This window comes from Diadema antillarum, unplaced genomic scaffold (genome assembly GCF_040938485.1).
Source record: "Diadema antillarum isolate AM-2024a unplaced genomic scaffold, OU_Dant_1.0 seq00000090_RagTag, whole genome shotgun sequence".
Classification (NCBI taxonomy): Eukaryota; Metazoa; Echinodermata; class Echinoidea; order Diadematoida; family Diadematidae; genus Diadema; species Diadema antillarum.
Window position 1 is genome coordinate 180,762 of NW_027271180.1, and position 12,987 is coordinate 193,748.

Genomic DNA, 12,987 nt, shown 5'->3' on the forward strand with positions numbered 1-12,987 from the left:
ACCGCGTATGATAAAAAGTAATTAACGGTCATCATTACACGAGAGTGAAGATGATGTTAAGTAATGTGGATACATATTTTGGAATTATATACAGATGCTGAAATTTGCCCTTTAAAAAGAATCCTTTTAGAAACAAAAATCCTGTATCTAGACGGTTACTGCAATTCAAACATCTGTTGTTGATTTTTTGAGTGTTTGTGTGCGATGCTGAGAGATGTGGCTTGATTTGATTTGATTTGAATTTATTTTCCGTTAAAAAGTCACATTACATATAATCATTGCATAAACAAAATAGTACATAAAATGAACGGAAGGATAGCCCTACTCAGCTATGTTTGTCATAACACAGCTATTCATTATGTAGATTATACATGTGCTGAAAATGACCCTATATCCAAATGATACAGAATCCTTCACAAGAATATATTGTATTAATCCTGGATCAAGACTTTTATCCGGATCGGTACTGGAAATAATAATCAGCTGTTGTTCTTTTTTGTGTCATCATCAATTTTCCTAACAGATTCCCTTCTAAATCCGTTCACATCTTCTTTGACCTACTTTGCAAACAGACAGACCGATAGGAAACAAACAGGTCAACGAATCAACGCCGGGGAAAAAATGAAGATAATGAAGATTCTCGTTACATGACACCCAGGACGGGATTCTTGTTACTTGACACCCAGGACAGGGATGTCATTTTCGAGAGCTGTGAAGCAAAATCGTTACATCGTAATACAATTCAATCCTACTCTTCACTACAGGCCATGAAAAGAATCTGCACACCCCTATACATTTCAACATAATATAGTGCAACGATAGTTACATGGAAGAATGACATCAGGCACACTCACAGGGGCGGATCCAGGAATTCCGTAGAGGAAGGGGCGCCTTTAAAAAAGAATAAAAGGGGCGCACGTACGCGCCCCCTCCATTTTTTCTTTTCATTTCTTCTGTTTTCTTTTTTCTGTTTCCACCCCCTCGACCCCCTCCCCTCCCGTTTTACGTATACGGGTTTTACTTCACGTTTTACAGTGTTTTAAACGAGTTTCTGACTATTCATTTGTCATGTTAGTATCGGAATCACGTCATGAAATCATTCCTTAGCACAAACCAAAAAAAAAAAAATGTGAAAGTAAATGTGGAAAAAGTTTTGCGTGTCCCTGTTGTCCACAAATATTAAGGGATGATCATATGCACGATTCTCTTTAAATGATTTTACGGAACGTAAATTAGTAACTACATGATCTAAAAGAGCTAAATGCTTGGGGTAAACGTCTTTTTAATAGGAAGGTGATTTCTTATAACCGTACTGGAAAAAACACCGTGTCCCACAGTGTGTTCACAGTGTGTCCACAGTGTGGTCACATAGTCGACTATGTGAAAATGCTCGAATTTAACAGTGTGGAGATCATTTCCACACTATGATTTTGCACAAAGTGTTGACAGAGTAATAGTCTGTGTCACACTGTGAATTGGTTATTCACAATGTGTTCACACTGTTAAAACGTTCAATTTAACAGTGTGAAGAGATTTCACACTATGTTCACAATGTGTTCACATCGTATTCACAGTGTGAAGAGATTTCACTCTGTGTCCACAGTGCGTTCACAATGTGTTCACATTGTGTTCACATTGTGTTCACATTGTGTTCACATTGTGTTCAAACTGTGTTTATCACACTGTGACACTGTATTCTCTCTATTGTCTGAACGTGATTAGAATGTGCCACTTTGCACTTGAGATGACCTTATCAGCCACAAAATGCTTATTTAGAGTATTTTTCTTGTATGAATATTTCCGGCCTTTTTATATGTTATTGACGATTCCAACGTCATTCATATGCATCAACTTTTTGTTACCATTTGCATGACCCTGGTTGACCTCACTGATGATGTTAACATCAGTGTCGGTCAATCCAAGGGTTTGGTCACTCTGTGACGACTTTCTGCAACAGCTTAGCAGCACCCCTCTGAACTCTCGAAGTCGAATCCAGTAAATCACGGGATCAATAACCCCGCTGAGGGCCACTAAACAGAAAGCCGTGTCAGATATATACCAAAACCAGTCCAAGTCATGCACCGCTTCGACATGATATTCGAGCAAGAGAATGATGCACATTGGGAACCAGCAGACAAAAGAGATACCAACGATCAATGCGAACGTACAAATGATTCTTTTCTGTTCCTGCGTGCGTTTAGCAAGAAGGGAATCACCGCGCCCTTCATGATCGGTTGGGGTGAGAGCGATCGAGCGGTAGATCAGCACGTAACAGATCGAGGTTAGTACAAGGAAGACCATGATGAGGATGGACGACATGAAGAGGCTGACAAAATAGTACTGGACCGTCATCGATACCGTCAGGTACACTGTCAGGAATATCGCCCAGATGATTACGCAGACGACAATCAGGCGAGGCAGTGTAGCGATACCCCGCTGGCCGAATGGATCCAGTCGAACGACGATATATCGGTGGAAGGCAATCGCCAGGACGCTGGAAAGGGATACCAGAAGGGCTGCAATGAATACAGGCTCTATCCAACTGGCTTCGTCGATCCGGTTCTGATCAATGAAAACAAAAAGAAGAAGAAAAAAAGATATAAGAGAGCAGACTCCTTAACAATCCAAAAGAAAAATGAAAACAAAGAGATAATGCCTACACCAAAAGATAGCTATCAAAATAATGTTCCGTTTCAATTGATAGGAACATATTATGGCATACATGACACGAGATAAGTAGTGATGTTATCAATGGAGTTATGACGCTGAAAAAAAGAAAATTTAAATCAGTCATTGAAAGATTTGGATCTGCATTGAGCGATGATCTCTACTATACGTGCATAACAGAGAGTCATTACGTTTCTCTTACAGCGTGCATTTGAGAAAACTTTATCTCTTGAACTTTATTATTGGAAGATTGTCATGGAGGAGTTTCCATCAGAATTACAGCTTGAAAGCCATTAATATCCCCATCGTCAGTCAAGCCAGTAGTCACTGGTACTATGGTAGTTGCTGATTTTAAGTCACCTCGTCGTTAAAGGGATAGTAAAATAATTATTTATTTTGGTTACAATACAGTACAATACAATATACGTACTTTCAAAAGCGCTGTTACAACAAGTAAACATGTATCACATCACAGCGCTTCCCAGAATCATAACATCAAACTTACATTAAGGATGTAGGTAAAATAACAACAGGCTTCACTCATATTGTAGAACAATGTCTAGTTTGTCAATTCCATTACATTTCTTTAAAATAAAAGTGCACTTACTACACAGCAGAGAGAACTTTTTAAATACATGTACGATTAGGCCAAAGAGATTCGCGTTGATAGATGGCATGTTTTCTATATTGCCATGTGGGTGGGGTAATTTGGTCACCTTCCGCAGAGTTACGCTTGAATGTGCACCCTCTTCACTACCTATTATGTTGTAAAGCAATGCCTCTTCTATTAGTGTCACGACATTTCATGGATACAAAAGTGTACACGTATTTGTGACCACGCATCATAAAGCCAACAAACAATGACAAAGGTCGCACGCCCCGATTTGAACTGAGGACTCAAGATTGGTAAATTGGGTGAGTCAAGTTAATCTTTACTTATTTATAATTTCTGAAAGAACAGTTCTTCTTCTACATAATTCTAAAATATAGGGTCATCAAAAACTGGAGTTTTGCCAGAACATTTTAAAGAACATTTTAGTTGTATCGTCCAGGCCCCTACACATTTCTTACGAATCCTTTACGTACCCTTCCCTTTCAATTGACAAAACTGTAAATAATAATAACAAGGTCTTATTTACACAGGGTAGCCTCTTCAGTTTCGCCACTGCTCAACCTGAGGGCCCTGCTATATATAATTATTATTTCCATGGCGTTGCCAGATACCCATTCATACACCTGGGTCGAGAGGGACATAGTGGGTGAAAACATCTTGTCCAAGGACGTAAGCACTGGGCGGGATTCGAACTCGGGTCCTCCGATCGCAAGTCGGGAGTCCTGTCCACTATGCCACAGCTCCCCCACGATTGCCTTGATTGCTTTGATTATCAGGCAGTCTATATTATCAACAAACTCTCTCACAAAAAAAAGACCTGGAAACATATCTTTTCTGACTCCAATCGACAGTTCTGCACATAGGTATTTACATGTTTGTGTATGTGTGTGCAAACATGTGTATAATGTACATAATAAATGCCTAGGTTGGACCTACGCCAGTGTTTACCAGGTGTCCAAATGATAGATTTAATCTTAATTGATCACTATGTTGTGTTTTATTTACAATTCCGTTTTTCTGTCAAATAATCTTTCTCTTTTTAATTTTTGCTATTCTGTAAGCGCTCTGAGCCGCACGTGAAGTGTAAAACATTCATTGCATTCTACTGCTTTGTATTGTATTGATTCGATGGTGCTGCCGCCTTGAAAGTTAGTACCAGTTTTAAATGGACTATTTTTATGAAGGGAAAAGTGGTTTAGCTTAATCTGATAATCTTTCATTATGGTCACTGTGGATTTTTACCCGACCTGTTTTTCTTGTCCCATTCATGGTACAGAGCACAACTTGGTGAGATTAGGCGCTTGCGTACACCCTTATACCACCCTTAATTTCAAAGCCTCTTTTCCCATCTGGTGAAGGTTTTTTTTTGTGTGTGTGTTTGCTTTCTTTTCAGTGTTTTGGATAGGTATGGAAAGTCCCTTTGTACTGAGTTATACATCATTTTTAAAGCTTGAAGTCTGCTCTTTTAGAATATGGCCATTTACTTTTTATCATTGTCGGAATTAATTTGCATATCATGCAAATCTAACCATTTTACTCTACTGGATTTCTTTGGACTTTCAGTATGGTATTTAGGAGACCATTTAGTGAGTTGCACTGCAGTGGAATTTCCGACTGTTGCAATAAATGGTGGGGAAAAATCTGGACTACACGGCCTTCTCCCTATCAGCGAGGGAATCGAACCCAGCGGAGCGCGGTAGCTGACGCACTCGACTCAGTTGACTGGGCCACAGAGATGGAAGCAAGAGAATGTTTATGATTATAGGCCAGGCAAGTTCCGCACTGTCGCCTAAACGTTATTTTTTCATGACTTCAGAACGAACCCCCCCCCCCCCCCACAAAAAAAGAAAAAATAATAATAACAATAAATAGAAACAAACATGCATTATCCCGAAGTTCCTCCACACACTAATTTGCAAATTTTCTGTAGATACATAACATAACATTATTGGACAATAGGAGCTCACATTCTACAAGATTTGTCTTTTCAGTAGGTCCTTCGATTTTTGTTCTTGCTTTTCACACAGTGCATATTGACAATTATTCCACTTTTGTTACTGTACCTCAGCAACCATTGCAATGTATCGCTTCTGTAAGCTTTCAATTATTGTTTTCTCTCTATACAATTTTACATGCATTATTTCTGTCACTGAAAAAAAGTGAGATTTATGTTTGTATATTAATTGTGGAAAACACGAAAAAGATTTCAACTAGACACAAACACACACACACACACACACACACACACACACACATATATATATATATATATATATATATATATATATACATATATATATATATATATATATATATATATATATATATATATAAACTTCCGTGAACAAAACACGCGGTCAGCATTTGCGATGAGCAAAGCAATCTCGTGTTGTTGTTGTTGTTGTTGTTGTTGTTGTTGTTGTTGTTGGTGGTGGTGGTGGTGTTAGTCAGTTCTTAAGGCGTGTGTCATTCGAACGCATCTTGAATCTTGAATCTTGAAAAGCAAGAACTAGTAGCCTTTTAACCAGCCCCTCTTGTTGTATGATGGTGAGCAAATAATGGCGTAACGCTCAGCTTCTGACGCTTCCCTCGCCCATATGGGCAAAGTATGCAGCGAGAGGACTTTGTCAAAAGGCTAGAATGCAAGTACAGTGCTCATCCGTTAATCAAGAACCGCTTTAGCGGGAACCCACTTAAGTGCAACAAAACTTGATGTAGGGTTTACAAATTTTTAACATGTTATTTCCATCGCTTAATCGGAACCATGGACCGCTTTATTGGGACAAATCTGGCTGAAACACTTCCATAATGATTGTCCATGGATATGACTAGAAATAATAGGTAAATCCTGAGAAATAATTGCAGGGATTTCATTTCCTTACCAAAGTATTATTTTCTGACCAGTTCCCTATAGATTATGCCCACTGCAATCTTTAGTAAACATTTGCAATCTATAATAAACATCCATATCCATAGGTAAGAAAACACAGTTGCATACAAAATAAATTGATAAAGGGTGAAATATTACATCTTCTATTGATTCATGATTAGACCTACACTTGTGTTATGATTTTGAAATTGCCAGGGGAAATCAACATCAATACTTTATTATTTGGATTAAGTCAGAGAAGATACAAAATGATGAAGGAACTGCTTTGTATCGATATTTTACTGAAATAGGCCACCAGCTCGACGTGAAACAGATAAATTTCAACTTTCAACTTTTTGTTTGAACAGAAAGAAACACTTGTATACAATTAGGCTTATGTAGACAAAACAATCAAGAGAGAATGTCCACACAAAAGTTGTCGAATGCTTATCTTGACTTAAAGAAGACTAAATACCTTCAGGTACAGAACATTTTAAAGATAAATAACAGATTAGCATTGACGTTTTGCACAAGCCCATTCGCATGAGGCCACTGGTATTCTCGTACATTACACTGAAAAGAAAAGACAAGTGTGTTGTCAAATAAGGACGTGCTGTAGAATCTCAGTACTATCAGATCATTACTATGGGAACTAAAAAGAATGTAAAAATTGGGCAGCGCATTCAGGACTGCATACATGATAAACTCACTCGCCTTTTGATGTTCTCTGGGACGAAAATGGTCGATTTCCTAAGCCCTAACTTTGAATGTTCATTTGAGAGTTCGATGTCTTCCTTTCCTCTTTCCTTCCTCAAAACAGATACCCTTAGCTTATCAACTTATCATCATTGAATGTAATTTTCTTGAAGCATAACAATATATGGAACGCATGAAATATCTATCAAGTGTTTATTAACGTGGTACCTCAAGTATTTGAATGAAGAATAAAGAGAGTGAGAGAAATGTACGTCTGCATCATGTTTATGATATTACAGCAATTCTTCTTTAACAAGGCCTTCTTTCTTTGCGAAAAAAGGGCAGAGTTCTTTTCCATGCAATACGTCGTGGAATCTATAATTGTTTGCATTGGATCTTTTCTCATCACTTTTCAATAGCTGTTAACATTTTTTAATGCCTTGGTTGCTGATAGTCTTTAAAAATCAACTCGAAGACATAAAAGCAGTTTGCAAGATCTTTTAATCAGAGATAAAAACGCATTCAAACGTATTTATTCCTGCCAATAAGCTGATAATGTTATGCCGGGTTCCCTCCTAATCCAATATACAGTCGGTAATTTGTAGAGCGGATATAAGATGGGATAATTCTTACATAAATTGGAATTCACTTGCGGCGTGCCTGTGTAAAGTGTATGTGCATCAAAATATGGAAATGTATTGTTACATAAGCAGCGAGACAGATAGACAGATAGATAGATAGATAGATAGATAGATAGATAGATAGATAGATAGATAGACAGATAAATAGATAGATGAATGGATGGATGGATGGATGGATGGATAGATAGATAGATAGATAGATATACAGATAGATAGATGGATGGATGGATAGATAGATAGATAGATAGAGATAGATAGATAAATGAGGGAATGAATATCCAATTCATTTATGACATGAGAAAGATTGACAGATATCTCTATTGATATGTTATAAGGTGATATTATCACTTACGGCTGCACCTTCGTCCAACAGAGGTCCAAGACTTCGGACAAATATAAGAACGCCTGCAAGGCAATCAGCTAAGGCCAAGTTAAAGGCAAAAACATTCTGCCTCTTGCGTAGCTGAGAACTAGCAAGGATAACGCAAATCGTCAGGAAGTTGATAAGAGCCGCCGAAGCCGTGAAGATAAGCAGCAAATAATGGAGAATCATTCCAGGGATATCCATCGTTGTTGTACAGTTTAGTCACCACAGCTGTAGAAATGATCTATCCAATCAATTAACCTATGTCAAATACGAATATCTACTAGTATTTCAGCGTAGGATTGCAAACACCCAGTTTGAGAGGTCTTGAATGCACAGCCTCTCTATTCAAAAGTGATTGTGAATTATTCGTTCCACAACTCCCTTTCTCAAAACCCATAGGAAACTTCCAGGTAAGTATTTTAAGTCTGTTCAGGTTCGTCGGACGCTCGGTATGTTGCTTTTTATTCCCCCTTGTAAATCTAGCATCGCATAAAGCTGGTTTGTGTTTGTTTTGTTATTGAGGGTCTGAGGTGGAATAGTAGCACAATGTATGAAAGGTTCTGTAAATATGCCAACAAACCTTATTCTGCCAACGTTTGATTCACTTACCTCTTAACTCTAACAATCTGTTCATTTAGATATCATAATGCTATCATATCATACTTTATTATCCACGGTAAACGACTCGTCCGTTGTATATTACTTGGGTTCAAACGTATGACCATAATGATGACAGACTTACATAGAACTTATGCTGATACTCAACTTTGAAGGTAGGGTTAAAGGGACTGTGCAGTTCTTGTTGAGGTGAAGATTTAGCTTTTAACGTTTTGCAAGATATTCAGAAGCCACTCTATGAGATGTCAAAGAGCATGCAATTCTAAGGGGTATCAAAAGTTTATTTGATGAAAATCGGTTTTGAAATGGCTGAGATATCCAAAAAGCAAGGTGAAACAAAGAGATCCTAATAAAAGGTGTGGCCTGTCGTCTTTTATTATTATTATTATCATTTTTTTTTATATCTCAGCCATTGGAAACCCAATTTTCATCAAATAAACGTTGAATCCTTCTTAAAATTACATGCTCTTTCATATTTCTCAAGAGGTTTCTCATTATCTCACTTAGGAATGTTATAAACCTGCATGAATCCCTCCTCAGCCAGTACTGTACAATCCCTTTAAGTCGAGGTCTTCTTAAATATTTTCCCAATTTTGTTGTGCGGCTTGTCCACGTTGAGGGCACAAGGTTGAGTAGTTATTCAACTTATAAACAATATAATTTAAGGCATTTTACGCACTCAAACACTATAGTTGTCATCAGTGTCATGAAAGTCCAATGATTTTTTGCTCACAAGACACACTTATGGCTATGTATGAAGCTAGGAACTCTGAAGTGGGTTTGAAGGTCTCACATAGCTATTATGATCGACTTTGGCCATTCTGAGATTAACGTGAAGACTTTTATGTGATGACTTCATGAAACGGATCTTCAGAGTCGTAACATGTCGATAGACGTATGAACATCCGAGTCACCCCGTACATTATGCTGTCGACGACATAGCCTTTTGCCAAGTCCCTCTCGCTGTATAACAGCGCGAGGGCCTTTTGAGATCTGATTCGCATCCTTATGATATTAACCCTCTGAATTACCTCTCGCTCGGCTGGGCTCGCTTATTTATCGCTCGCCCGTTATAGCCATCATACAGCGAGAGGGCTTTGATAATAGGCTATCCTCTATATCGACAATAGTATTTCAGTGGACACGATGTAAAGGTATACACGGCTCCAGCGAGCAGATAACGATTGTCGAGTACACAACACCATGAACACGGGAACCTTTCTCTGCAGGAATTCTCAAAAGAAAAATGAAAGGGAACTTTCTTTTCTTTTCTTTTCTTTTTCTTTTTTTTTCTTTTTTTTTTTTGGGGGGGGGGGGGGGGAGGGACATGGCCCCATAGCTCTATAATAATCACACCGAACGCTTTGTTCGAGCTATAGAAATAGGGCGAATCACGTCACGCTTCTTGCGTTTCTCTGGATGCCGAGTTGACAAATTGTAATACCAGAGGGTAAAAGCGCATAAAAAGCTGTTTTCACGTGGCATACGAGGGAATTGTGAAGGATGCAAATGCCGAAAAATTGGCCTGATCCAAACTTCTATTTCAGGCTGCAAAAGATCGCCAAACCAGGGTGGACGTTTAAAAGGGTCGCCAACATACTCTCTGGTGTCGTTTTAACATAGTTCTGCGGGAGTTCAAAAATGTTGACATTTCTTCGAAACGTCTCCAGCATCACGAGTCGTGAATTTGCTCGTAATTTTATTTTCTTGAAAATGTTTTGAAAGGTTCGTAATTATTCATATGCGCACAACCTACTTACCATGCATGCTACGTGCGCAATGTCCCAAATATCTTCACAAACCCGAAGTAGATTCCTACAGTAATTTCGAGAATGTTTCGCATATGCCTGCGAAAGCATCTAACGTTTATCTGATCGTTTTCATCCTATGCCCACGTCTTGAGACACTCTGACAAACTTTTCGTGCATGTTTTCGGGCAAATCTGCACCAGTTGACGTCTGACCTATATAAAGCTTATGACTAAGTTGTCTGGTTTCACACTGACTTCATTTCGTTACATTTCATTCATACGTTCATGACGTTTATACAACAAATTGCATTCGTGTATACACATCACAATAATAGTACCGAAAATGAATTTTGGTGAACGGAAACTTCCATGTTGCTATTAGTTGGTATCTTGAAATTTCACAGTGTCGTCAAAACATCAACCAACAATGCTGCTACTGCTTTAGTACTATATGAAAAGGTTTCCGACAAGAAAGTGTTACATTTTATCCAGAGTCCCTTGATGGAACCATGGACCTGTTGTAGGTCCATGATGGGACTCTATCTATATCCAGATACTGGCTCTGTCTATAGCCAATATATGCTGCCCTCTACGACAAAATAATTTTATTGTACTGATTTGAGATCTCATGTTTCAGGTCTCGCATTACTGTAAATGATTTAAAAAGAAAGAAATATCATCCAACATTTACGGTGATCGAGTGTCTTTTGTGTTGTATATTAAAATTGTCCCACTTATTTTACTCCAGTCCAAAGATTTGCGGGGGGGGGGGGGGGGGTCTACTTAATCTTCGCTCAGAATTCCATAAGGGGGAATTCTGGACCCGTTAAAAATTAGTATAAAATAAGAGTATTTAATAAGCACAACAGTTAAATTATTGTTATTATTATGATAAGTATTTTCATTATCATTATTATCATTATTATTATTGTTATCATGATCATTTTTATCAGCATCATTATTACTATTATTATTATCATTATTATCTATTCGACCATGGTAACGAATAATTATCATAAACATTACAAACATGAAACAAAGACCAGCAGAATGAACATTACAAAGGAATACACTGTACTGTACATGTTACATGCAAAATGTAAAATGCAAATGAAATATTTGGAGACAACAAGAGGGTCAGGGCACACAAAAGTAAAGCCATTTACTATTGCCCGTAGGCATGTGAACCCACACATGTTGCCCCTAAGAAACATTTAAGAATCATTCAAAACTGAAAAAAATTATCACTCGACCCTCGCCTGACCCCATGGCCCACATCAATCTCCAAAACATGAAAACAACAATAAAATACGTTAACAAATTTCGAAGACTGAAAAAAAAAATACAATTTTAACATTCATCAAGCAGATACCTGGATTTCCACCCGACCCCCAACCCTAAATCTTTGACTTCACAAACAATAATCATCATCATCAGCATTTTTAAAAAAAAATGCAGCACATGCGTATAACTCAAAATCACTAAAAAACTAGAACTATGCAATGAATAGGCCCGCTTGAGCAGCATTAAAATCAAAATGGCGCTATCGCTCGGATGTCACACCTTGGTGATTGCTGATTGGCGCCACATCATCAGTTGCAAATTAGCCATCGTTTGAGAAAGATGACAGCCCGTCGTCAAAACTGTCACAGGAAAATACAACTTTTGGATATGTTTAGAGAGCACTTTACCTCCATTACTTAACCTGTACATTAGCACCGAGTTGTTCACACGCACTCTAAACTTTAGTTTCGAGTGAAACTTAAAGTTAGGGCTTCGTGTGTGAACCCCACTAATGTTATCTACACAACCTTGGTCTGGAAGGTTTTTTTATGGACGTTTCCAAGTAATCTGACGAAAAAAGTAGAAAATTATAGGTTTTTCGCCCGATTTTATTCGATTTGCATAACATTTTACGATCATTCAAGTTCGAGCAAAGTTTGAACGATCACTGAGTTCAACATTCAAAAGGCCAACTAGTTCATTCAATAATCAGCATTCTGTTTCATGATTATCTCACATGAAAGTGTTAAAAGAAATACATGAACAATTATAAAAAACTACGAAATTAATCGTAGGTTCTGTGTAGTACGTCAACCACACAATTTACATCACCAGTCGAACATTTTACGATCATTCAAGTTCGAGCAAAGTTTGAACGATCACTGAGTTCAACATTCAAAAGGCCAACTAGTTCATTCAATAATCAGCATTCTGTTTCATGATTATCTCACATGAAAGTGTTAAAAGAAATACATGAACAATTATAAAAAACTACGAAATTAATCGTAGGTTCTGTGTAGTACGTCAACCACACAATTTACATCACCAGTCGACCTGCACTCAACTCCCCCCCCCCCCCCCCCCCCCCCCCCCCCCCACGAAAGTTCTGGATAAACTGAACCGCAAGAGCTGTTCGAGGACGCCGACCAGCGTGGCGGTTTTTTAATCAGATTTGGCTATAGAATTACGAAGTCTGTTAATTTTCAAGACTCCGTTAGTCTTATCATTTCTTATCTCTTTTCAGAGGAAAAAAATTAACCAAATCCTTCCCCCTGACGAGATGTAAGAAAAAAAAATGTGTTTTACTTTTCAATCAGAGCTTAATTCATGATCTTTTTTACGTCACATCATTCAAGTGAGATGGCAGGAGCGCTGTAGAGCAGAGCAGAACCCGGGCTGGCTCAGGTCATACTAGAAGTGATGCGATGACATTTTACCATCTACCACGCTTCTTTATCGCCACTTTGGGCTAGATGTGTTCAT

At 38.1% G+C, this 12,987-nt stretch overlaps 1 protein-coding gene across 1 annotated transcript; it reads right to left on the reverse strand.

Annotated features, from left to right (window-relative positions):
• Window positions 1-1,809: 1,809 nt before the first annotated feature.
• On the reverse strand, window positions 1,810-8,054 carry LOC139726579 (adrenocorticotropic hormone receptor-like). Its single transcript, XM_071637567.1, has 2 exons — window positions 7,839-8,054; window positions 1,810-2,562 (listed from the first exon to the last, which is right to left on the reverse strand). The coding sequence occupies exons 1-2, from the start codon at window positions 8,052-8,054 to the stop codon at window positions 1,810-1,812; spliced, it is 969 nt and encodes a 322-aa protein (XP_071493668.1).
• Window positions 8,055-12,987: the final 4,933 nt, after the last annotated feature.

Excerpts from the sequence above, each read along its gene's own strand:
- LOC139726579 (XM_071637567.1), bottom strand. The coding sequence starts at position 8,054 with ATGGATATCCCTGGAATGATTCTCCATTATTTGCTGCTTATCTTCACG. Across the intron at positions 2,563-7,838 it reads TGTTGGACGAAGGTGCAGCC|AACCGGATCGACGAAGCCAG; the intron begins GTAAGTGATAAT and ends TTCATTGATCAG.